Below are 27,797 nucleotides of genomic sequence, written 5' to 3'. Positions count from 1 at the left end.
AACAATCACAAATAAGCAATTAAGGAAAACAATCAAACAATGATTCAAAAATTGTTTACAGAATTTTAACCGATTAAAAATACGTTTTAATCGGTTGTTTATATCAGCAGCAAAAACAAAATTAAAACAAACAGTTATAAGGAGTTAGAGATCTTTGCAACCACACACCTCAAGTCAAAACACCCTCTGACTTTGCAGGATTTCACACACACTTACAAGTTTATGAAAGTACAATTACAAGAATCATTAAAGGAATAGAAAACACCTGAGATTACAGAAATCAGGAAGTCCTATGATGAGATCTTGTACTAGTGCAAAGCTAAACAACAATCTTGCAAACTTTGAAAAACTTCTTTCAAAACTAATCTCAATCTCACTTTGTTTGATTTCAAACTGTGTACAAAACTTGTGTATTTTGTTTTGAAAGAAAGACTATATTTATAGCACTTAAAAAGTGGTCGTTCAAAGCAACATTTATGAGCCAAAGCGGTTTTGATCACACCCAAAACATATTAATAGGTTTTCAAAAATCTGGTAGGAATGGTTGAAAAGTTGTTTTAACTTTCTCTTTACTTAGAAAAACTTTTCTTTTTAAAAAAAGATTGGACAAACTTTGTGGAAGGGTTTACATAGATTCTAAACCAAAAGCAACACAACTTCAAATTTTATCATGGATTTAAAACTTCAAAACTCTCATGCTTTACAAATTATACACGAAAATTTGAAAAGTAAGATTATTAATGAATAATGTAAGACTAAAAACAAATGTTTTGAGAGAAAGTTGTGGTTTTGGATTCTTGAAGTGCCATAAATATATTTGGGTGATGCAATGATTACTTGAATATGATGTAATTTGATGAAGTGATCCAGCACGTGCTCTCAAATCATGATAGACAACCCTAGTTGATTCATCCTTAAGTTATAGATTAGTTGGTTCCAACCAAACGAAAAGAAACAAAAAAAGAACAACAATATCCATATAAAAAGAGGATTTTATACGGAAAAGAGAGAATGGACTTACCCAATTTAATTAAAACCATTGATGTTTTATCCACTTCAATATCACATGCAAGCTTAAATTGACGAATCAGTACTTTAGAGGGTATACTATTTCAACATCACAATGTTTTATGCACATATAACTTATAAGATAAAATATTAATTTATTGAGAAAATGGACGAGTGAGAGTTTACTATTTAAATTTAATCAATTCAAATTTATAATATGTAATTCAATGAATTTATATCAAATGCATGTTTTACACGTCATTATAAATTATGTTTGGAGCAAGATACTACATAATGTAATCAAAACATTAAATTAATTATCCAAAAGAAATAATTTCTACAATATAAAATAAATAATTCAATAAAATATATACTTAAACAATGGTAATGGTGAAATAATTCATTTTACTGCAATGTCAGAAGTTTATGAGGTTACAAGAAATAAAGGCATGAATGAATTAGTTTCAAAGTTTAAATTTGAGTAAAACAAAGTTGTATTTTGTGAAGATTTGGGCAAAGATAAGCTTTTTAAAATTCTTGTATTTTTAAAATAGTAGAAAACTCACCCACATAAATCTAGAAAATATACGAGATGTCAATTCTTTGTTAGTTTTACGAGACAATCAAGTCAATTCGTTGTTAGTTTTACGAGATAATCAAGTCAGTAGAGCTTACTAAAATAAGATAAGTATTCAGTTTCTAGTACTAAAAAACAACATTCATTTACCTGAAGTCTTAATCCCTTTTATAGTTTACTTGTTTAATAACTTTCACTCATGAAAATATAATCTCTACTAAAAGCATTAAATAATAACAGAAAATCACTTATCTTCAGGTGTTAACAGAATAAGAACATTATGTTCAACATATGCACCATTATTCTCAGATGCTCCTCTTTTATTCTCAACAACTATTAACTAACATGTATAAATTAATATATAAATAACTTGCATATTATCACAAGAGATAAAATATCTCTTTATCTTTAGAATAATATGATAACAAATTTAAATAATAATAATTATATCTTTGATCTTCAAATAATAACACAATAGATAAAATATTTCTTTATCTTTTATCTTAATTACCTTTCCTGGATCGATCCCTACCTGGATCGAGGTCTCGAGCATTCTTGTCCAATAGACTTTCAAATTTAATTAATATTTTTCTTGAATTAATATTATGTTTTTATAGTAAATACCGTTGTGATATAATCAAAATCAATTTTAAAAACTTAAATGAGTTTTATTTTGAAATCTTTAAAAATACTTTTCCTTTATAATTGAAAATCACTATTTTTAATTCCTAGTATAATATGCGATATTAATTAACTACTTAATATATATATATATATATATATATATATATATATAAAACAAAGATAAATAATAATTTTAAGTGATACATATTCTATTGTACAATATCGATATGTTCTAGGTGAGTTGAGAACCTTTTAGATTTCTGGATCGAACGATACTCCAACCCCCTAACCAAGTATACCTTGACAATTTAGGATTAAAATAACTTAAGCAAGAGGTTAACAAAGAATTTATATTTTATGTCAGACTAATACAAATATCAATTTTGATATTCGCGCTAATCTAGTCCCACCACCATGAAGACTTAACTCATTTATAAATAGATTGACCAATGTCAACTAAGGTACACATTACTACTATTTATTATTTTAACAAACAAATTTTAAGTACTTGAGAGTCGGAGAATCTTTTATAGATACTCCCTCCAACTTTGATCAAACACTAAATATCAAAAAATGTTAAGAGGCAACATCAATAAATTTGAGGAATAGGTATAACGTTGGAGAAATAACCTTCTTGACCCATACAAAAAATAATGTTAACATTGAAATATAATATTAAGATGTACATCTTAAAAAAAATCCTAAACTCAGTAAAATAATTATATGTTTCTATAATAAAAAAAATATTATACATTAAAATTAATGATTTGAAATTTTTGAGAGGCGAAAATCAGAACTTTTTCAACAAAAAATTGGAACTTTTAAAGATTACAAACAATGATTTTAAATTATAGAAATAAAAAAAAATGTAAAGTGTAAACTTAAAAGTCGGTAATTTTACATAGACTATAAGATATTTAAGTCAAACTTAAATAGCAAAGTTGATTATTAGAAAATGTAGTTGAACAATCTTTTCAATTCATAGTAGTATTAAACTGGTATAACCAATATATGTGTATAAAGGGAGGTAAACGCGTGTGACTTACTAGGGCAAGAAAAAATTGATAATATTCTTTTCATGGGTTTTAACAGACGATCTAAAAGTTTTAAAATTAGAAAAAATAATACATTTATTTTTAGGATACAAAATATTGATATCAGTAAACTATATTTAACCAATTTTATAGGAATTAAATTAATACTTTTATAGGTAAACATGTATACATTGTATAGGTAAATATTTTGATTGAATGTGGATTAATTTTACATATCAGTGTATTAATATTTATGCATATTCAATCTTTACTTCTCACTAAAATAAAATATTATATATAGATAATTTTTTTTTAAAAAAAAAACACTTTTCTTTCTTATATCTTATTTTTGCCTTTTCGTTTCTATTTTTCAGATTTACAACAGTTTCATTCGAAGTTTCTTCCATTATTTTTCTAAATCTATAGACAATTATACACTCTTTTGATTTGGATAGTAATTTTAAAGATTAAAATGCTAATATTAGCATTATATATATATATATATATCAAGTTTCGCTTCTAATCTCTCTTCTCCTGTTGCACTGGAATAATTAGGGACTCTACCTGTTGATCACACTCTGACGATCAAGTCAGTGAGAGCATGCAAAATAATAATCAATTTCAGTTTCTAGTACTCAGAAACAACATACCTTTACTAGGGTCTCAAGCCCCTTTTGTAGTTATCATTTTAACAGTTTTCTCTCATGAGAATATAATCTCAACCGAAAGCACAATAGAAACAATATTTTGCCTATGTAGAAACTAATTGAAGAAAATAACAGAAGACAAAAAGTTGTAGAAACTGATTGAACGTAATTGCACGAAATTGCAAAACTGTTGAAGTGATACCTCCATTTTGATTTACTTCAATAATATATATAATAAAATTACAATTACTGGAAGTTATAAAATAGGAATACAACAACTCTGTAAACCGACCACTAATGCAATACTAACGATAAATAATTTAAGACTAATAAAATCCGAATTAATAACCAACATCCTCCCTTAATTCTGATTTGGAACAACCTTCATGCCCAATAGATCTCTTAACTTGATGAAAGCATCGATCTTTAATGGCTTATTGAGAATATCTGCAATCTGATCTTCTAATCTGGAGTATTCCAATTTGATCATGTTCTTCCCAACTTGGTCTTGCAGGAAGTGATATCGAATATCAATGTGTTTACTTCTTTGATGAAAAACCGAATTCTTTGCAAGATTAATTGTAGAAACATTGTCAACATAAATCTTGATTGGAACATCTAGATTAAAACCAATTTGAGTCATGATATTGCTGAGCCAAACTAATTGACAAACACTTGTTATTGCTACATACTCAGCTTCACAAGTAGATAATGCAACAATTGACTGTTTCTTTGATGACCACAAGCAAACAGTCTTTCTGATCATAAAACAATTACCACTTTTGCTTTTCCTCTTGCCTGAATCTCCACCCCAATCACTGTCTAAGTATCCGACAATCTCAATCTTCTTAGATGAAGAGTAAAATAGATCAAAAGTTGTAGTACTTTTGATGTAGCGCATAATTCTCTCTACAGCTTGTAAATGAACTTGTCGAGGTGACTCCATGTATTGACTGACCAATCCCACAACATAACATATGTCGGGTCTAGTACATGTGAGATATCTAAGGCTCCCAAAAATCTGCTTAAAGTATGTTACATCTACAGTTTGCCCATCACCTTCCTTCATAAGCTTAATTCCAGTTTCAATTTGAGTCTTAACTGAGTTTGAATCCTCCATCTTAAACTTCTTTAAAAACTCACCAGCAAATTTCCACTGATGAATGAAGATTTCATCGTCTCCTTGGATGACTTTAATGCCCAAAAGGTAGGACATAAGACCGAGATCAGTCATCTCAAATTCCTTCATCATGATATGCTTGAAGTCACTAATCATTTTGATATTACTTCTTGTAAAAATCACATCATCAACATAAAGACATAAAATTAGCAAATCTCCATAATCATTAGTCTTTACATAAAAGACCATGATTTGAGGCACATTTTTTGAATCCAATGGCATGAAGAGCTAAATCAATCCTTTTGTTCCAAGCTCTTGGTGCCTGTTTAAAAACATATAAGGCCTTAGTTAGTCCGTACACCTTCTCCTCTTTGTCAGATTGTATGAAATCCGACGAATGCTTTACATAAACCTCTTCATCAAGTGGGCCGTTTAGAAACGCAGACTTGATGTCTATTTGGTGAATTTTCCATTTCCTTTGTGCAGCTAAAGCAATGATTAATCTCATTATTTCCATTCGAGCTACAGGAGAAAATATTTCTTCGTAATCATAGACTTCTCTTTGCTCAAATCCGTTTGCCACCAACTTTGTCTTGTATTTATCAATCTCACCATTTGCTTTCACTATAATCTTGTACACCCACTTCACATCAATTGCTTTGTGTCCTTTTGGAAGATCAATGAGCTGCCATGTATTGTTTTTCTCAATCACCATCAATTCTTCATTCATAGTCTCTTGCCATTTGGGTGTTGAATGGAATATGCAAGTCTCACGGGTTCTGAATCTGTAATAAAAGCAAAGTGAACCAATTCTCCATTGTCATCAACTTCATCATCAAGATTTACTTCGTAATCTTGAAAGTCTACAAGTTGTCGTTGCGGCCTTCTTGGTCGCTCCATCATAGTTGCAATTGGAGTTGCAACTTCAGGTTGAATTACAACTTCAGGTTAAAATGCAGGTGCTTCAAGAGTGACTCCATCTTCCACATTATCGTTCAAAATGTAAATATATCATTTTTTCGAATCCATTTCAGTTGTTGCATTCCATTGTTATTCCTCATCTTCGACAAATGTAACATCACGACTGACAATCACTACCTTATCATCCAACTTCCATTTTGCTGCCTTGGGTACATGAGCTTAAGTAATTGACCCAAATACCTTCAAGTGTTGCACATTGGGTTTGAATCTGCTCCATGCCTCAATCGGAGTTGTGTTAGGAACACTTCGAGTGGGTGATCTGTTTATCAATTATACCGCACATGTTACAGCCTCAGCCCAAAAATAATTTGGCATACCTTTTGCTTTAAGCATACTCCTTGCCATGTCCATGATTGTTCTATTCTTTCTCTCGGCAACTCCATTGTCTTTAGGTGTGTAGGGACAAGTTATGTTATGTTGCAACCCAAGTTCTTCACAGTGCCTCTTGAACTCATTAAACTTGTACTCACCCCCTCCATCACTACGCACCATCTTAATTAGTTTGTCACTTTGTCTTTCAACAAATGCTTTAAATATTTTAAAGCAGTGAAATATATCATCCTTGCTTTTCAATAGATAAATCCAGGTTTTCCTTGAAAAATTATCAATAAAGGTTAAAAAATACTTATTACCTCCAATTGACGATATGTTCATCGAGCCATAAACATCTGTATGAACAAACTCCAAAGGAAATTTCGCACGCCAAGACTCCTTAACAAATGGTATCTTGTGATTCTTTCCAAAAATGCAAGCCTCACACAATTGATCAAGGTGATGAATATGGGGTAAATCATTCACTAAATTTTGTTTAGAGAGATTTTCTAAACTCTGAAAATTTAAGTGTCCAAAGCGTAAATGTCATAACCACGATTCATTATTCACTATTGCATTCAAGCTCTTGAAATCACCCATATGAAAATCTACTGGAAACATGCGGTTTTTTTATAAAAAGGTTTTAAGAATCAAACTACCTTTTTTATAAAAAAATGATAATTGACTTTCGACTATGTGCATCACGTAACCCTTTTCGACCAGTTGTCGCATACTCAACAGATTACTTTTCATATGAGGTACATAGAAAACATCATAGATGTACCTGTGATCACCATTCTTCAATGTGATAAGAATTTGCCCTTTTCTAGTCACTGGAACGAACCTGCCATCATCGAATTTCACTTTTGTGCGAAATGAGTAATCCAAATCTGCAAACAGCTCCTTCTGACAACACATACGATTCGTGCAACTTGTATCCAAATACCAAGTCTGATTGTTTGGAGTTTCATTAGATGTGGCTGCCATTAGTACTGCATGATCCTCTTCATTTCGTTCGTGATTGCTATCTTCTTGAGCACAATTGGCAGCAAGATTATCACCTTTTGATCTGCATTCATTTGCATAATGGTCGTTTTTATGACAGTTATAACACTCCACATTTGATTTATTATACATGCTTCCTCATCCTCCACAACCACGTCCTCCGTGCCAAGAGTTATTTGAACTTGGATTGTGATTGGAACCAATGTTGTTTTGCTCAACGCCTCCATGATTCTAGCCACCACGACCTTTGCTGGAATAGCTATCACCACGTCCCCGTCTTCTGCCTCATGAACTACCATGTTTATAATAAGAGCTACCAATTGAGGCTTGTGCTTGTAAAGCCTATTCAATTGGTTTTTCAATCTTATTGTCATCCATCCGCTGTTCATGCACTCGTAGGGAACTTGACAATAAACTTATTGTCATTGTTGAAATGTCATTGGCCTTTTCAATTGCGGCAACAACATGTTCAAATCTGGGAGTTAAAGACCTCAAAATCTTGTCCTCATTTGCCTGCTCTGAATGTGTTTCACCATTGGTCTTCATCTTATTTGTCAAGGCAAGAACTTTATTTATATAACATCAACAGTCTCTGTGGTTTCCATCTATAGCATTTCATATTGGCATCTTAGGGTTTGAAGACGAACCCTCTTGATCTTGTCATCACCTTTATAATTGGTGGTTGACAAAATGGTTCAGGCCTCACTTGTAGTCGTTGCTCCTTCTATCTGCTCAAACGTCTCGTCATTCATCCCTTGATGGATGAGATACAAAACCTTTTTGTCCTTCCTCTTCTGGTCATAATGCGCTACTCGTTGGGCCTCAGTTGCATTATAGCTAATGCAAACACTCCACTCTCAACAACATACCATAACTCATGATAATCAAACAAAACTCTCATCACACCACCGATAGTAATTTTTTCCATCAAGGATGGAGACCGATAATTGGGTTGAGTTCATGATAACAAACTGACTCTGATACCAGTTGTAGAAACTAATTGAAGGAAATAACAAAAGGCAAAAAGTTGTAAAAACTTATTGAACGTAATTGCACAAAATTGCAAAACTGTTGAATTGATACATCCATTTTGATTTACTTCAATAATATATATAATAAAATTACACAATTACTGAAAGCTATAAAATAGAAATACTAACAACCCTGTAAACTGACCATTAATGCAATATTAACGATAAATAATTTAAGACTAATAAAATCTGAATTAATAACCAATAGTCTATGAGCACCTTTACTCACAAATCACGGTGCTAACGACAAAAGAAAATTTCATGCATCTTTATTCTCGAGTGCTCGTCACTTAATTGACAGAGCTTTGTATATTCAACTAAAAACTTTATGCATATATTTATTTAACTAACCGCTCTTTGTATATTCACATATATTATATTATAACAACTTAATATATATATAACAACTTTATATATTAACATATCACCAAACTTATTATTTTTTCTATTTTAATTATTATTCATCGGATTTACCAATGAAATTGGACCGAAGATTCGTCTTTTGAACCCAAAAACCGAGCTTACCATAACGAGATATCAACACACGAATACTCTTGTTCAGTTTATTTATATATATATATATATGTTTCGTCCGGTTGACATGGGACGTCTTCGTGCGCGACCTCAACCGTCAGCTAGGGACTCCTTCCCACTGGTTACCCGTGGATTCCTGCAAAGAAGGACAAAAGGGCGCCCTAGCGGCCGTTTGCACTCCGACGCTCAAGTCAGCCAGCAAGAAACACCAAAAACTATGCACCTCCGTATCGGAGCACCGCGTATGGCACTCTGAAGGTGGTAAAAAGGAAACTGTATCTAGTGTGTATTTCTCCCTCTAGCAAAGATCTTTCCCTAGTCCCTTGTGCGTAACCCCAAGGCTCGAGCAAGCAACTAGAGAGTTTCTGGGAAATTTGCCAAAAGTTCGAACCCTGCTCTCAACATTCTCGGTGCTATTTAAACTACCCTAGCATTTAAAATGCCTTAAAGCGCTTTTAATCATAAAACGTAACGTACTTAATTAGCGCGTCTAATTAGAAAACGTAGCGCATTTAAGACGTTGAAACGCTTGGGAGCTTTTATAGTACCTTAAACGCTTAAAACAGAAACTGTATTAAATGACTTTAATTACCTGGTACCTAACTAAATGGTGTTTCTATTCCGACCTGGTTGTCGTACACGTGGAGGGTCTCACAGCGCCATGACCCCATCTGGGGATGTCTCTTCGTGTGAGTCCTCCTGCTTGGGAGTGCTACTGCGCAAGGGGTGACCTTTTGGGTGCCAACTCATGCCCCCAATCCTCTAGTCACTCACTTTGAGGGCGTATCTGCCTTCCTCTCGTACCCTGCGCCTGGCTACCCTGGGCGTGACCCTCCTCTTGAGTCGTATCTGTCCCAAAGGCGTCTCTGGGGCGGCAGGGGTACTTCACAAGTCAGGCTACCCTACATTGGCGCTGCCACTATGGCCTTGAAGCCACCTTTCTCTTCTCTTTATCACTATCCCGGATCATCGGGACCTGAGGCCTTCCCACGGCGTTGCTCCCTCCATGGTCTTTCCTACCCATGGGTATCGGGGAACCACACTGTGATTGCCTCACCTTAATGATATTTGATCTTGGCGACGCCCTGGTGGGACGACGCCTTCACCTAGGCGACGCCTCGCCTTGGCGACGCTTCCTCTTAACGACGCTGGTACTTGGCGTCTCTTCACCTAGGCGACACCTTGTGTTGACTTTGACTCCAGGCGTTGACTTTGACCTTGACTTTGTCAACGCCCAGATACAGGACGGTACAATATATATATATATATATATATATATATATATATATATATATATATATATATATATATATATATATATATATATATATATATCAGCAATATAGCAGTATATATAATACTATGTTTTAATTTCCGACTAATATCATCTCCCTTTCTGTCCCTTGTAAATATAAAATATAAATACATTAAATTTTGATTGACTTAATAAATTGAACGGTTTTTTCGAAATATGGAAAGATGATTTGTACCAAAAAGTATAAAGTAATGTAGAGAGTTTTTGTTTTATATTAATTATCAATAACAAGTTATTTTTTTTACATTAACGAAATGCATTAAAGTTAAATTCTTAGAATATTGATCTACGCAATTAGTTAATTTAATTTAATTGACTGCAATGGCGCTTTCTCTTTCTTCCTGGCAGCGTGTAAGCCGTACACACGTGGCTCGTGTAACTAGTTTCCCTACATGACGTAGATTTAAGAAAGGAAGAAGGCGTAGGATGAGAGCGTGGTTTACAATCGCTGATCCATAAGGTGTGGGAAGAGGAGAAGTTGTCCTCCCCAGTACTTGAAAGGTTTGGACCAACCATTTGCTCTAACTATATGTATCCAGACCTGTTATGGCAGTTTTTAACACACACCCAGGGAGAAAAAACCGTTGAACCATTCCCATTATAATTTCCCTCCCTCAGTCACTCACCCCCGGCGGCGCCACCGTCACCGCCACCCCTTCATGACCCAAACATCAGCCCAACCTTACCATAACCTCTGAGACAGGAATCTCGTACAGGCAAATAAATTTATTGATCAATCCCAAATATTGTTTGGTCTCTAGCGAGCGCGTGAGGGTCCGCTGCAACCATGTCGAGCATCGTCAAGGAGATCCTGGCGAGCCCGATACAAATGGCGGACCAGGTATCCAAGATGGCGGAGGAGGCCCAGAATTTCCGACAGGAATGTCTCGAGGTCAAATCCAAAACGGAGAAACTCGCAGGGCTCCTCCGTCAGGCCGCGAGGAACAGCAACGACCTATACGAGCGTCCCACGCGCCGCATTATCGACGACACCGAACAAGTCTTGGACAAGGCCCTCGTACTAATCACCAAATGCCGCGCCAACGGTCTCATCAAAAGACTCTTCACCATCATCCCCGCCACCGCCTTTCGCAAGACCAGTATGCAGCTTGAGAATTCGGTCGGCGACGTCCAGTGGCTCCTACGCGTATCCGCGTCCGCCGACGAGCGTGACGACGAGTACCTCGGGCTCCCCCCCATCGCCGCCAACGAACCCATCCTCTGCCTAATATGGGAACAGGTCGCCATTCTCCTCTCTGGCGCCTCCTTGGATGATCGCTCCGACGCCGCCGCTTCCTTGGTTTCGCTCGCTCGCGACAATGACCGGTACGGGAAACTGATCATCGAAGAAGGTGGTGTGCCCCCGCTGTTGAAGCTTCTCAAGGAAGGACAAATGGAAGGGCAGGAGAACGCTGCCAGAGCCATTGGGCTTCTCGGGAAAGACCCTGAAAGCGTGGAACACATTGTGAATGCCGGTGTTTGTTCCGTGTTTGCCAAAATCCTGAAAGACGGTCACATGAAGGTTCAAACGGTGGTGGCCTGGGCTATTTCCGAACTCTGCGCCAATCATCCGAAATGCCAGGATCATTTCTCCCAGAACAATGCCATACGCTTGCTCGTTAGCCATCTCGCCTTCGAGACAATCCAAGAGCATAGCAAGTACGCTATTGCGAACAAGCACAAGTCCCTTCACACGTTAGTTTTGGAGAGTAATGCACAGAACGTGCATGACGAGGATGATGATCATAAGCACATTGGCATTAATCAGCTGGGGGCTACGACAGGCACTCAGATGCAAAACGTGGTCTCCAACACCATGGCCATGAAGGCCATTGCCCAAGGAAATAATGCCACTGCCACTGCCATTGGTAACCCCAACAGCACCGCTACAAACGCCAAAAAACAACAGCAGAGTGGGGCCCCGCACGTGTCAATCGCTGGGACGAGTATCAAGGGGAGGGAATTCGAAGACCCGTTGACAAAGGCAGAGATGAAGGCGATGGCAGCTAGAGCCTTATGGCAACTGGCGAGGGGGAACTTGACTGTGTGTAGGAGCATAACCGAGTCAAGGGCTCTTTTGTGTTTCGCGGTTTTGCTCGAAAAGGGTCCTGAAGACGTGCAATCTTATTCCGCAATGGCGTTGATGGAAATAACTGCCGTGTCGGAGCAACATTCAGAGCTGAGACGCTCTGCTTTCAAACCCACCTCCCCCGCTGCAAAGGCTGTTCTGGAGCAGCTTCTTAAAGTGATAGAAAATGAACAAATTGACCTGCTCATACCTTGCATCAGATCCGTTGGTAATTTGGCGAGAACTTTCAGAGCTACGGAAACAAGACTGATTGCGCCATTGGTGAAGCTCCTTGACGAAAGAGAAGCCCATGTATGCATGGAAGCGGCCATTGCGCTCAACAAGTTTGCTTGCACGGACAACTACCTCCACGAGAATCACTGCAACGCCATCATAGATGCTGGTGGCGCCAAGCACTTGATTCAACTGGTTTACTTTGGGGAGCAAATGGTTCAGATGCCTTCTGTCACTCTCCTTTGTTACATAGCGCTTCACGTTCCGAAGAGCGAGACGCTGGCGCAAGAAGAGGTTCTGATAGTTCTGGAGTGGTGCACGAAGCAGGCACATCTGGTGGATGATCACAACATTGAACAACTGCTACCAGAAGCCAAGAGTAGGCTCGAACTGTATCAATCAAGAGGAAGAGGATTCCGCTGAATTAAGAAACATATATATACCTACCTGCACAACCATGAAATCTGTAACTCTCTTCCGTCTTCTTTTATTTTTACGGATTGCATGAGTGTATGTATATATTCCAGGGTGCTTGCCCCTCAAATTAATCTAGGCACGTCGTCTTTTTGTATCCAATAGAATATATCTATAGAAAACCTTTTTCTATATTCTTTTCAAAAATAACTCTTTTATCGTCTCTTCTTTCCTCCACCAACTTTATTTTCCTGCATCACCTCTTTTCCTGTTTATTCTCGATCATGAAAATGGGACTAGGATCAATTTTCAGATTTCTAGTTCTTTCATTTTTGGTCCATCCAGATAAAATTAAAGATTTCTTCCTAAGTTTTCTATAAAATGTTTTTTTAACCTTCTAGTGAAAAGTTCATTCTGTGTCGTGTGGAATTTTTTAATAAAAATTTAGATAATCAGAATTGAAATATCTAATCTAAATTGTTTTTTTCATTACTACTATATATGTAGCATATATGTAGCACGGGTAAACTGTATGTAACGTACTCTTGGACAAACTATCTTGAAGAGTAATCATCTATTTAACACATCTATGTAACATAGATACTCGTACAACACATATACATATACGTATAATTCCTAAAATGTAGGATACAGGAATACGAATTATATAATTTATTAATAAAGATTTATGTGCACAAATATGTTCCAAATTATTTTTTGGAGCAGAAAGATGTTTTTTATGACTGGTTCACAATGATTTGTTTCTTATTTTTATAATCATAATAAAATTTATACAATAAGTTTAAGTGTTTAGAAAATTAATGTATTTTTCCTTTTTAAAATTGTGTTAGAATTGTACTAGAATTGTCAAAAATCCAACAAATACTTTTGGAATTGGACACTTCACGGATACGTGTCCTACAAGTGTCATAGGAGTGTCGATGTCCGATACGAGTATCTGACACCGACACGCCATTTAAGAGGAGTGTCTGAGCTTCATAGGTAATCATACTTCAACATTTTCACTTAAAAAAAGAAGTTATAATATTTTGACATCCTTCCACTACAAGAAAAATTGGAATTACATACAGTCAAAATCCGTATGTAATTTTATCCGTATGTAATGTAAAAAAAAAAATTAATTTTTTCATTATTATTTATCACCATCTATAGAACCCAAGCCCCAAATAATTACAAGCAAGTTGCAGCAACCAGGATTTGAACCCAAGTCATTCCAGTGACCCAGGAAAGCATTGACCACTAGACCAGACATGTTCTTTGATCATATTATCATTTTTATTATACTTATACATATTAATATAATTTATACATGTTAATATAATTTATACATATTAATATAATTATTAATAATAATAATAAAATAAATTATATTTATATTATTATTATTAATATTATTCATATTATTAATATTTATTAATGTTATAATTAATATTATTATTAACATTATATTCATATTATTAATATTTATTAATATTATTATTAATATTATTATTAACATTATTATTAATATTAATATTATTAATATTATTATTATTAGTATTAATATTCATATTATTAATATTATATTCATATTATCAATATTATATTCATATTATTAATATTAATTTTGATATAAATATACATTTAGATATTTATTGTGTGTGTATAGTAGTTTTATTTGACTTGAGTAATATTACTTTTATCCGGATATAGATAGATAGAGAGAAAAATGAAAAAATTATATAATATTAATATAACTTTAATACTATAAATACATATATATATTGATTAATATATTTCTTTATTTAATCATTAATTTTTTAAAACTCATGGTTAAATTTAAATTTACTTTCATATTATATATATATATATATATATATATATTAATATAAAATTATTTGATATCTTATTTTCAAATATAGGTTATTATAGGTAGTTGTGAAGTTTTTGTTAGATGGCTATATAGGTGCTTGTATCTTACACTTCTTTTTCTGATTTGAGATTCTTGTATAAGGATTGAAATATCCTTAAAATGTTTTGTTTAATTTTTTTTATTCTTTGTCGATAAAAAAAATCTTATTTTCAAATATTTATTTACATAGATTAAAATTGATATAATGTATAATTTTTAAAATATTTTAAATTATAAATTATTTAATCACTTTGTCATTATGATTTACATATTAGTAGAAAGGGTTATTTAGTAACAACTTTTTACATAGATTTATGGAATAATTAATATAGTTTAAACTATAATGATATGCTAACTAGTAATCTGTATTAGAGATTTAATTAATAGTTAATGTAAAAGTCATCATTTTATGTTAAAAGATAATATTGTTTGTTGACAATATTCTTTACTACATATAACACACAAGTAAAACCAACTACCTATAATGAACTTAATTAAGTCAATATGATCGTAAAATAATAATTAATATGATAGTTGATTTTAATGTAATAGGTAATATGATGACTATGAGTATGACATATATTAAATTTGATTCATACTAATAGATAATATAATAAATTATGTTTAGATTCAAGTAGATTATAGATAAATTAAATGTGATTCATATGTTAATATTGTTAGTATCATTAATATTGTTAGTATTATTATTATTAGTATTATTAATATTTTTAGTATTATTAATATTGTTAGTATTATTAATATTATTAGTATTATTAATATTGTTAATATTTTTAGTATTATTAATATTGTTAGTATTGTTAGTATTATTAATATTGTTAGTATTATTAATATTGTTAGTATTATTAATATTGTTAGTATTATTAATATTGTTAGTATTGTTAATATTGTTAGTATTGTTAGTATTGTTAATATTGTTAGTATTGTTAGTATTGTTAATATTGTTAGTATTGTTAATATTGTTAATATTGTTAGTATTGTTAATATTGTTAATATTGTTAATATTGTTAATATTGTTAATATTATTAATATTGTTAATATTGTTAATATTATTAATATTGTTAATATTGTTAATATTATTAATATTGTTAATATTGTTAATATTATTAATATTGTTAATATTATTAATATTATTAATATTGTTAGTATTATTAATAATAATAAGTATAATAAAAATCATAATAAAACTAGATAATTTGTTTAGTGTAGTGGTTAAATTTTACTTGGTTGCTGAAAGATTGCTGAAGGAACCTGGCTTCGAATCCCATTCACTGCTAATTTTATTTTATGGTGCTAATATTTACATACGGATTATATCCGTATGTAATATTGATTTTACATAATTTTACATACGGATTTTGATCCGTATGTAATAATCTGTATGTAATTCGCGTTTTTTTTGTAGTGTTCTCCACCTTACACCCATAATAAAATATTAATATTTGTAATAAAAAAAATAAAAAAAAAAATCTTAATGAAAATATAAGCAAAATACAAAATGTTAAAATAATTTTCAAAATTAAAAAAATTATAAATTTTTATAAAGAATTAAAATATTAATATTTATTGAGTTGTAGGATGAAGCATGGATGTAAAAAAACATTTTTGTTAGAAAAAAAAACTATTTTCACAACTTAACAACTGTATATATTAATAAAATATTAAATTAAAATATAAATTAAATGGTGAGTAGGATGACCTATCAGAAAATCAGAAGGATCAACTTTTTTTATAGAAAAATGATAGTGTGACAACTCAAAGAGAATTGTATACAACCCTGATGTGATAGGTTTAGAAATAAATATATATAATAATGAGTAAATTTGTAATTAAATGATATAAAAAAAATATTGAAATAATAGTATTGAGAGTTGTAATGTGGTTGTATAAAAAAAGATGGTTGTCCATGTATCATTATTTTTTTTTTTTATCGGAATTTCAGAGAAGCAAATGACTGCCCTGAAAAAGGTCACACATAAAGAGTTAGAAGCTAGCTAGGACTCACACAGAGTTAGAAGCTAGCTAGCTGGAAAGATATTTGGTTGACATTCGAAATGGTTATTCTTTTTAAAATAAATACCTGTGGTTATTGTTTTTTTAATAAAGAGGGGTTGATGTTTTAACAAAAATAAAAAAGAGCTTTAGTCACAATATGAAAATTTATTCTCATGTTTTCTCCTTCTCTCATGTATATCGTCTTTCCCTCTTATATGTGATCTCACTTCTTCCTGTTTCAATTAAATATGGGATGATTTTTTGTTGTGGTGTGCAATTATTGTATGTAATTTCTGCATGCATTCTCTCCCTCTCCTTTAATTCCTCTGCTATAGGGTTATTTTTTGATTCGGATTGAGCCAAAAGTCAAGCAGTGTCCTTCAAATTTTTATTGAATCACAAGTCAAACACTTCTCCAGTCAAAACTCAAACACTTCTTCACCCAAATTCGTAAAAAAATCCTTAAACTAAGCTTCGTGTCTTCAATATTTACCCAATACTGTTTGCATGTTTCAAAGTTTTAATTCTTCAAAGACAAAATTACTCTTCCCTACATAAGTACCACGTGCCATATCACAATTATCAAGAGGGAGTATTTTGCTTACATTTGTGAAACTAATATTTTTCTTAATATTTTTTAATAAATTATTATTTTGTTATAATGTAATATTTTATTTCAAAAAACAGTTGGAAAGTAGTTGTTTTTACTATATTTGCAAGTCTCCAACAAACTTTATTCTAAAATCTTTTATCTTTGTTTGTATCATTGGAGATATTTTTTATCATAAGCATTGTTTGGGTTGCAAAACTTGTTTTGTATTTCTACACGGCCTACTTTTATTGTTTATTCAGGAAGATTTTTTTTATATATCGGACAGTTAGTTTGTATTTATTTTTAAAAGAAATTATTTTTCATAAGTTAAGTAGAATTTTACTGTGTTTCTAATGTGTTTATTTTGAAAATAAGTAGTTTTCTGCTTATTTTAATAAATAAATTCTATCCACTTTATAAAAATAGTGAATTTTAAGAAAGTAATTATTTCAAAAACATGTAATTTAAATTTAAACAATGCTATGCTTTATTAAGAAAACATATTAAGAGACTATGCATGTTCTAGTTTAAAATAACGGAGACATGCTATTTGTAGAGTAAAATATCCACAGTAAATAGTTGAAGATTTGATTAACATTATGTCATCACTAGAATTTTAATTTGTTTTTGAAGTGGGGTTATGATAAACTTCAATAATAAATTATGAGGCTTGTTATGTCACAAATATTTTTCGGACTGTTTGAGCAATTATAGTAAGTAATACATTTAACGAGATTTAAATCGTTGTTAACATTACTGATAATTTTTGTGTGAGATAAATATAATTTTATATAAAAGAATTAAAATTTATGTTAGGATTCTAAGCATAAATTTGACTCTCACGTTAAATAAAAATAAACAAGTTCTTATCTCCTATATAATTTTTTTACAATTCATTAGTGTTGAATTTCTCCATAGTTTTCTTATAAAAATTTAATAATTTATAATAACCATGTTAAAGAATATATATATTCAATAAGAGATTTAATTAATTATTTTAGAAATTTAATGTGTCCTTAAAACCCCGAGTCCCATTAGTTTTTTTACATTGTTTTTGGGCACATGAATGAAAACACATTTTGTTGCATTAAGGGTTGAAACAAATTGAGTCTCCCACATAAACGAATGCATGGTGTTCCAACCATGAGACTAGAAATAGTGAGCCAAACAACCTTTCTTAACCTTCAATTACATAAAAACCACTCCACCTTTTTGTACTTCCAAGATCACTACCTTTTAAAGTTTACTTATATTATTTAATTATATTTTTAATGGATGTAATTATGAAACAAAAAATAATTCCAACTATAGAGACACTAAAATTGTTTTGCTTGAACGTTTACAATCAATACATTATTATGATTTTTACTATGTTTATCTGTTTTATAATTTAACAAAATACATATTAGTAAATATGTAATTATGAATAATGATATATATATATATATATAATCCAAATAATTGTAGATTTTATAAATATATTTGTATTTGTATATAACATATAGATATAGAATTCTTTAAAAAGTATTTATCATAAAAAATCATTGAAATTACATTTTGGCAATCGTTGGTTATTTAAATATGTATTTGTCATAAAGAAAAGAAGTGAACAACGCTGATTAAAAAAATAAAAATAAACATGTATTCTTTAAATCATATCATACATGATAAACTAGAAAAATAGTAAAGACACGTTGACGCATTTTTCTTAATTATCCATTTTCAGAATTAAAAATATAAAAGTCGCCATTCATAAAAAGAATTGACAAAATTCTACGGGATTGACATGTGACATTTACTTAGAAGTCAAAAACCTTCTTCACACACATTTTTCTATTATTTTCCGTATTACAAAAGGTCATGCTAATAGTTAATTTATATATGTATTTTCTGGAATCGGGTAGGTATTTGGTTGAGTTCACTAAAGCTCATTTAGGGAACGTGACAGCGTGAAAGTTTAGTATGGCCGCGAACTAATCTAATAGACCCAAAAACACTACCTGGCCTTGGCTAGTATCGTGCAACACCAGCAAGGGATAAATTCCACTAAAAGAAAGTATAACGTTTTTCCTACACGCATATTCTCGATAGCATAATAAATATAAATACATATTCCCAACAGCGTAATGAATATAAATGTCATATCTCCGATAACGTAATAAATATTATCCTCAGTATCCCTAATTACGTTGTTTAACTATTCCGATTTACATGCTTTATATCCATATAAGTTACTGTAAACTGACACATGCCTGGAAAGACCAGGGTCAGAAATCCAAGCTCATGGACGCTTATAAATAGACAAACACCCACAGAGAGTATCTCAACTTGCATCTTTGTCGTATATTTTACCATACACAATATATTTTGTGCTCTCACTGACTTGAGTGTCGGAGTGTAATCGCAGGTGGAGCCACCCTCATCCCCAGAAGATCGGTTTGTTGAAACCTGGAGGTCATTCCTAAGCACCTCATCCACTAGCTGACCGACCACCAAAAATGAATCCGAAAAGAGTTCATCCATACTCCGACAGACTTCGGCGAGAACAATATATAAAAGAAAATGACTATAAAAAAATCGTGATATATATTTTTATTTTTGGATGACTTAGAAAGATCATCTTTCGAATTCTAGTATGTTTGGAAGTGAATTGGATCTCGACTCTAAAATATTAGATTAAGTCGTTAGAATCAGAGAAAAGTATATATAAAAGATCTCTAAACTTAAGTCATTATACTTGATAGTTAAAATGATAAATATTACTAAAATGATAAATATTATTATGCTCAATTATAATTTTTGGATAATTCGGACCACTAGTCTATGAATTGTGTCCACTATTTACAATACAATTTTCACAATTAAAAAGTATTTCATAAATCGTCTTAAATATATTTTTCATTTGTGAAATAAAAAGAATCATACAAATAAGTCGAAGAAAATAATAATAAAGGGATATTAGCATTGGTAAGAATTGAGAAGGTGTATTGGTATGGGCGAGACCGAAGATCTGGTCATCCTGACCGAGACCCGGGCTTGCTGACCAAGGCCGGGGAAACTTGGCCAAGACCACGAGAACTTGGCCGAGACTACGGAAACTTGGCCGAGACGAGTGAAATTGTCACGGTCGACCTAGCCGACCGACCCATACATCCATCAATGCTCAAATCAAGGTCAATAAAACTAATTTGTCATTAAGGATTAGGTAATACACCATAAGTGAGATCCATTCCACTAATCAGGCCCAATAAGGTAACCCCATTAAAATAATATAAATAGCACACATCCCAAGGAGAAAGGTACGTCATTTATTATTGTGCACCTACCTGAATACTGATCACCCGCTTTACTGACTTGAGCGTCGGAGTGCCTTCTGTAAAATATGCATATATGTCCTACGTGGCATATATGTGATTTAAAAAAAAATCATAAAGTTGAAAGGTAGTTACTTTTGAAATTTGAAATTTGAAAGGTAGTTACATTTCAAATTTGAAATTTGAAAAGGTATTTTTGAAAAGTTTTGTTTCTATATTTAGGCACATTGATGGGATGTGTTGATGATTGTTTTTTATTAAGTGAAAGAAATTGGTCCTCCTTCAACCAAGTACGTGAGACATTTTCCTCTCCATCAGAAAGTCTTGTAAAAGTGAGAAAAAGGTAAAGAAGGAGAAACCAGTTTTGTGATCATCTTTTATCAACATATTGAAGAACAAATCTTCATGGATCAAGGTACGCATATTTATATTAATGATATTGTGAAAATCATATAGTTCTAAGATTAAACAGATTAAATAAATTCTTACATGTGGTATCAGAGTCGGGTTTAAGAACGTATGATTTTCCATTATTTTTGTCAATTATTTTCACTAATTGATAACCCTAATTTTGTTGATGAGAAAATTGATAATTTTATCAATTATATATTTCCACTGCTTAACAACGCCTTTAAGGGTTCGTCAAATTAATAATTTATTGCATTTGAAAAGTAGATTATTCTTCTTTATGATGATTCAAGATTTATTTGATTGCATAGATATAAAAGTAATAAATTGTTCTTCAATAGTATAGTATGAACGAGTTATATATAATAGCACTAAAGACTAAAGTACAATCATAGAAGTGGAAGCATAACAAATTATACTTTGTTATTGCAAACAGTGACATGAAATTGGAGTCATACTATGTAAATTTTGTTAATGGTTAGTATTGTTTTCTCAAAATCATGGTAGTGGGATGAAAGTAACACAAACAAACTTCACAATGAAGAACATTGTTCTTCATTAAATTATGTGTACATTACAAATAATTTGTTAGTCACCAAAGTGGCCAAATTAGAATGTTTTGATAAATGTAAAATTAAATAAAATTGAATTACTCATGATTATGTGATGTTATTAATGTGATGACATGATGATTCATACATGTTTATATTTTATAATGGGTATATTGAAGTTCATTGATTATAAAATGTTTAAGGATCACCCAAAGGTTGATTAATTGTTTTATAATCATGAACATGATAGTAGTTAATTAATATATTTGATCAGATGTGTTTAGTAAATCTAAAGATTGCAAACATGTCTAATTAAAGTATATCTAATTATCATTTACGTAAGAAAATATATGTATATATATTTTATTAGCATCAATTATGTTTATTGAAATGCATTGTTGGATCACCCAAAGGAGAATTTCAATGTACATTTATTGTCTATATGAATGTTATCTGAATTTGTATTATATGTTTATGTTCATAACTCAAAGCATTAAACTTCGAACATTATATGTTTTATGCAACATTTGATTCTGTCTCTCTTCATTTGCAAGCATCGTCTATTGTGAAGTTCAATGGGCTTAATTTTCCTGAATGGTCTGAACAAGTTCAGTTTCACTTAGGTGTTCTGGATCTTGATTTGACACTCTTAACTGATAAGCCCGCTGCTATTACTGAAACTAGCAGTGCTGAACAAAGATCTTTCCATAAGACTTAGGAAAGATCAAATAGACTATGTTTAATGTTGATGCTAATGACAATGACTGAAAGCATTAGGTCAACAATTCCTAAAACTGATGATGCTAAGAAATTTTTGGAATCTGTGGAAAGTATGTCTCAATTTGATACGGCTGATAAGTCAATTGCTGGGACATTAATGGGTACGTTAACTACCATGAAGTTTGATGGTGGTCGTACAATGCATGAGCACCTCACTGAAATGAAAAACATAGCAGCAAGATTGAAATCCATGGGATTGGAAGTGAATGAAAATTTCCTTGTACAATTCATCATGAATTCCTTGCCTCCTCAGTATGGTCCATTCCAAATAAATTACAACACTATTAAAGATAAATGGAATGTGACAGAATTGCAAAGTTTACTTATTCAAGAGGAAGCAAGACTCAAGAAGCAAGGAAATCACTTTGTCAATCTTGTGGGAAAGTCAGGATTAAGAATAAACCAGAAAAGAAGAATCAAAGGGGCAATAAAGGACCGTTAAAGGTTAATGAGTCATCTGCCAAAATCCACAAAGAACAAAAGAAGGACATGTGTCATTTTTGTAAGAAAATTGGACACTATAAGGAAGATTGTCTGAAACGTAAGATATGGTTCGAAAAGAAAGGTAAGCCTAGTGCTTTCGTATGTTTCAAATCAAATTTGGCAGAAGTTCCTTATAATACTTGGTGGATTGATTCTGGTTGTACCACTCATGTTTCTAATACGATGTAGGGAATTCTTATGACCCGAACCACAAGCCCAAATGAAAGATTTGTGTTTATGGGAAATAGAGTCAAAGCTTCAGTTGAAGCCATCGGAACTTATCGTTTAATTTTAGATACTGGACATCATTTAGATCTTTTCCAAACTCTTTATGTTCCTTCTATTTCTAGAAATTTAATTTCTTTGTCTAAACTTGATACAGTTGGATATTCTTTTAAGTTTGGAAATGGATGTTGTCGTTTGTTTAAACATAATCATTTTATTGGTTCTGGTGTTATTTGTGATGGTTTATACAAATTAAAACTTGATAATTTGTTTGTTGAGACTCTGTTAACCTTGCATAATAATATTGGTACTAAACGCAGTTTAGTGAATGAAAGTTCAGCTTATTTGTGGCATAAACGTTTGGGTCACATATCCAAAGAATACAAAGATTGGTAAAGAATGAAATCCTACCTAATTTGGATTTTACTGATCTTGGTATTTGTGTAGATTGTATTAAGGGAAAACATACAAAACACACAATTAAGAAAGCAGCCACAAGAAGCACACAACTCCTTGAACTTATACACACTGATATATGTGGACCTTTTGAAGCTTCGGCTTTTGGTAGAGAAAAGTATTTTATCACATTCATTAATGATTTTTCACGTTATGGATATATCTATTTGTTGCATGAGAAATCTCAGTCAATAGATGCCTTAGAGGTATTTATTAATGAGGTTGAAAGACAATTAGATAGAAAAGTGAAAATTGTCAGATCTGGTAGAGGTGGTGAATACTATGGAAGGTATGATGAAATGGGACAACATCCTGGTCCATTTGCTAAGTTCCTTGAAAAGCGCGACATAATATACAATGCCAGGAACACCACAACAAAATGGTGTTGCAGAAAGGCGTAATCGTACTTTAATGGATATGGTTAAGAGTATGTTGAGTTATTCTTCTTTACCCTTGTCATTGTGGATGTATGCTTTGAAAATCGCCACGTATTTGTTGAACATGGTTCCCAGTAAGGCAGTTCCAAAGACACCTTTTGAACTGTGGACAGGAAGGAAACCCAGTTTGAAGCACTTGCATGTTTGGGGTTGCCCGTCAGAAGTAAAAATATATAATCCACAAGAAAAGAAATTGGATTCAAGAACAACTAGTGGTTTTTTCATTGGTTATCTAGAAAAATCTAAAGGGTATAGATTTTATTGTCCTGGCCATAGTACGAGAATTGTTGAAACTGGAAATGCCAGGTTCATTGAAAATGGTGAAATCAGTGAGATTGTCGAACCACGTAAGGTGGAAATTGAAGAAGTTAGAGTGAAGATTCCTTTACCTAAAACTTCTTCTCAAGTTGTTGTTCCTACAGTTGTTGAAACATTTGACAACATACAAGAACAACAAATAAATGATGGAACACCTCAAAATGAAGTTGTCACCAATGAACTTGTAACAAATGAACCATATGGGGCAGTATTGAGAAGATCTGAAAGACAGAGAAAACCTGTTATTTTTGATGATTATGTGGTTTATTTACAAGAGTCAGATTTTGACTTAGGTATTGATGAAGATCCAATTTCATTTTCACAAGCCATGAAAAGCAATAATTCTATTAAATGGTTAGACGCCATGAAAGAAGAGTTGAAATCAATGGATCATAATGAAGTTTGGGACTGATAAGTGTCTAATTTCAGTAATATTTCATATTAAAATATAGGCACTTATGAGGATTTATTGCTAATTTACATATAAAATAATCCCTAATTTATGAATTTATACCTTTTTACATTTTTATGATCTTTATTTGAATAAGAGTATTTTATTCCCAAATTTGGTGTTAATTGCAGATTTCTAAGGAAGATTGGAGATTTGGATTAAAGATGAATGATTGGAGCTAAAAAGATAAAGATATAAGGTCCCAGAATGGAAAAGATGCAAAGAAAGATTGTGCCTTTTTTTATGTTTTATCATTTAGCCCATTAGCGCGACATAGGAAACAACCTAACCCTAGAAAACTAGGATAAATAGAGGGCTAGAGGCTCAACCTTAGTGTGCCAGATTGAGAGGAAAACACCATAGAGTGAATTGTAACCAATTGGGAGAATGGAAGGTGCTAGAAGTATGCGTGGCTAATTCTACCCTTTGGGATTGGGAGTAATCTGCTCAAACTCTTATGTATTGAGGTGATATATTATATATTAATATTCAGTTCTTGATTGATTATTGGTAATGTTGTTTTACTTTTAATTTTCCGTGACAAATTGAGAATCTTAAATCTGACCGGGAGGTATTTTTAGGGTTCGGACCTAAACAACAATACTTAACATATTTGAGTGCTAGGAATAGACTTGAAATGTTAATTGCTATTAAACGTCTGAGCTTCGTTCTAAGTTGTTCTTATAATTATGCGAGGGATCGATAGTTAGGGGACATTCTTAAGGATTTTATATGCGAGGAATCGATATAAATGATATTTATACGGGCATCAATTTCAATCAAAGAACTTAATATTGACATGCTAATCAAAATACTTGAGAGTGAGAGAGATGAAACTAATCCTTATTTTTCCAATTGAAACAACTAATTCTTTGTTTGTTTTCTTATTGATCAGTGTCAACACAATTAATTCAAAACTCTTTTAATTGTTCTGTTTTTATATTTAGCGATTATTGTACTCGATAGTTCACTGTTCCTTGTGGGATCGATATCCGTCCTTAGGGACAATTATTACTTTTGACAAACGCGGTGCACTTGCCGTAAAAAGTCATCAGGGACCTTGTGGAATTGCCTGAAGGATGTAAAAGAGTTGGGTGTAAGTGGGTCTTTAAGACGAAGCGTGACTCTAAGGGTAATGTTGAAAGACACAAGGCTAGACTTGTTGCTAAAGGTTTCACTCAGATAGATGGTGTTAATTACAAAGAGACCTTTTCTCCAGTTTGTAAAAAGGATTCATTTAGAATTATCATGGCATTGGTAGCTCAGTATGATTTAGAACTTCATCAAATGGATGTGAAAACTGCTTTTCTGAATGGGAATTTAGAGGAAGAAGTCTATATGGATCAAGCTGAAGGTTTTGCAATTAAAGAAAAGGAACACATGGTGTGTAAACTTAAGAAGTCAATATATGGACTTAAACAAGCTTCCCGACAATGGTATCTTAAGTTTAATGATATTATCACTTCCTTTGGATTTACGGAAATCATTGTTGATCGATGTATATATCTAAAGGTCAGTGAGAGCAGGTTTATAATTCTAATTTTGTATGTTGATGATATTTTGCTTGCTACTAATGATTTTGGCTTATTACATGAGACCAAGAAATTTCTCTCAAAGAACTTTGAAATGAAAGATATGGGTGAGGCATCCTATGTGATTGGAATTGAAATTATTCGTGATAGATCACAATGATTATTAGGTTTGTCTCAGAAAGCATATATTAATAAAGAGATCTAGAGAGATTTAAGATGGAAAAATGCTCTGCAAGTGTCGTTCCAATTCAGAAAGAGGATAAGTTTAGTCTTATGCAATGTCCAAATAATGAGTTGGAACGCAAGGAAATGGAACGGATTCCTTATGCATCTGTTGTTGGCAGCTTGATGTATGCTCAAACTTGTACCAGACCAGATATCAGTTTTGTTGTTGGAATGTTGGGCAGGTATCAAGGTAATCCAGGATTAGATCATTGGAAAGCTACAAAGAAAGTATTGAGATATTTGTAAGGAACAAAAAATTACATGCTCACTTATAGGAGATCCAATCACCTTGAGGTGATAGGATATTCAAATTCAGATTATGCTGGAAGTGTGGATACAAGAAAATTTACATTTGGCTATTTGTTTCTTTTAGTTGAAGGAGCAATCTCATGGAAGAGTGCGAAGCAATCTGTCATTGTTTCATCCACTATGGAGGCTGAGTTTGTGGCATGTTTTGAGGCCACTGTTCAGGGATTATGGCTGCGAAACTTTATTTCAGGACTTGGAATTGTCGATAGTATTGCCAAACTGCTGAAAATTTATTGTGATAATATCGCAACAGTCTTCTTTTCTAAAAAACGATAAGTATTCAAAGGGTGCTAAACACATGGAATTGAAGTTCAGAAACAAAGGGTGTCAATTGAACACATTAGCATCAATCTTAAGGTTGCAGATCCTTTGACGAAAGGTCTGCCACCAAAGACATTTAATGAGCATGTTGAAAGAATGGGTGTATCTAAAAACCCTTATTGACATTATGATTGAGTATTATGTTCTTCATGTATTGGCACTCTAAGCTCATTAGATTATTGTTTCTGATATTTAATGCATCCTATTTATTTAATTAGTTGTTGTATATACATAAAGAGTTATGTTGATATAACAGGATTTTTCTTTGACTAAGACATTATAGTTGGACCATCATGAGCCTTTCATTTATAGGTCATATTAAGTAGAAAACTAATATTGTAGTACTTAGAAGGAATTATGTTGATCCAATGACATAAAACCGTTAAGACTCATATTAGCCTATACTTAATGATGATATAATGATACAACCAATTCTTCAGATATTTCAACTTTATATTTATGGTTTATTTTCAATTAATGTAGTTCTTCCATATTGGCCAAGTGGGAGAATGTAAAATATGCATATATGTCTTACGTGGCATATATGTGATTTAAAAAAAAAAATC

General features: G+C 32.3%; 5 protein-coding genes across 5 annotated transcripts; 4 read left to right on the top strand and 1 right to left on the bottom strand.

Annotated features, from left to right (window-relative positions):
• Positions 1–4,251: 4,251 nt before the first annotated feature.
• On the bottom strand, positions 4,252–5,166 carry LOC137822164 (secreted RxLR effector protein 161-like). Its single transcript, XM_068627067.2, has 2 exons — positions 4,583–5,166; positions 4,252–4,357 (listed from the first exon to the last, which is right to left on the bottom strand). Exons 1-2 carry the CDS (start codon positions 5,164–5,166, stop codon positions 4,252–4,254), a joined length of 690 nt encoding a protein of 229 aa, XP_068483168.2.
• A 5,566-nt stretch (positions 5,167–10,732) lies between these two features.
• LOC137821341 (uncharacterized) lies at positions 10,733–13,101 on the top strand. Its single transcript, XM_068625889.2, has one exon. The coding sequence runs from the start codon at positions 10,976–10,978 to the stop codon at positions 12,911–12,913; it is 1,938 nt and encodes a 645-aa protein (XP_068481990.1). The 5' UTR covers positions 10,733–10,975; the 3' UTR covers positions 12,914–13,101.
• Positions 13,102–22,454: 9,353 nt separating this feature from the next.
• On the top strand, positions 22,455–22,916 carry LOC137822163 (uncharacterized). The gene has a single exon (XM_068627066.1). It carries the CDS (start codon positions 22,455–22,457, stop codon positions 22,914–22,916), a length of 462 nt encoding a protein of 153 aa, XP_068483167.1.
• Positions 22,917–24,049: 1,133 nt separating this feature from the next.
• Positions 24,050–24,805, top strand: LOC150025137 (uncharacterized). The gene has a single exon (XM_090295633.1). It carries the CDS (start codon positions 24,050–24,052, stop codon positions 24,803–24,805), a length of 756 nt encoding a protein of 251 aa, XP_090151759.1.
• Positions 24,806–26,592: 1,787 nt separating this feature from the next.
• Positions 26,593–27,186, top strand: LOC137822162 (secreted RxLR effector protein 161-like). The gene is made up of 2 exons (XM_068627064.1): positions 26,593–26,783; positions 26,877–27,186. Exons 1-2 carry the CDS (start codon positions 26,593–26,595, stop codon positions 27,184–27,186), a joined length of 501 nt encoding a protein of 166 aa, XP_068483165.1.
• The last annotated feature ends 611 nt before the right edge of the window (positions 27,187–27,797 follow it).

The sequence above is a fragment of the Phaseolus vulgaris genome, chromosome 9 (genome assembly GCF_051622355.1).
Source record: "Phaseolus vulgaris cultivar YP4 chromosome 9, ASM5162235v1, whole genome shotgun sequence".
Lineage (NCBI taxonomy): Eukaryota > Viridiplantae > Streptophyta > Magnoliopsida > Fabales > Fabaceae > Phaseolus > Phaseolus vulgaris.
The sequence above is the reverse complement of the archived record's forward strand: the minus strand, read 5'-3'. Positions and strand labels throughout refer to the sequence as shown.

Coding starts and splice junctions, on each gene's coding strand:
- LOC137822164 (XM_068627067.2), bottom strand. CDS start 5,166: ATGATTAGTGACTTCAAGCATATCATGATGAAGGAATTTGAGATGACT. Junction 4,358..4,582: donor TTATCTACTTGTGAAGCTGA/GTATGTAGCAAT, acceptor GGAATACTCCAG/ATTAGAAGATCAGATTGCAG.
- LOC137821341 (XM_068625889.2), top strand. CDS start 10,976: ATGTCGAGCATCGTCAAGGAGATCCTGGCGAGCCCGATACAAATGGCG.
- LOC137822163 (XM_068627066.1), top strand. CDS start 22,455: ATGACTGAAAGCATTAGGTCAACAATTCCTAAAACTGATGATGCTAAG.
- LOC150025137 (XM_090295633.1), top strand. CDS start 24,050: ATGGATATGGTTAAGAGTATGTTGAGTTATTCTTCTTTACCCTTGTCA.
- LOC137822162 (XM_068627064.1), top strand. CDS start 26,593: ATGGAAAAATGCTCTGCAAGTGTCGTTCCAATTCAGAAAGAGGATAAG. Junction 26,784..26,876: donor GTTGTTGGAATGTTGGGCAG/GTATCAAGGTAA, acceptor GCTCACTTATAG/GAGATCCAATCACCTTGAGG.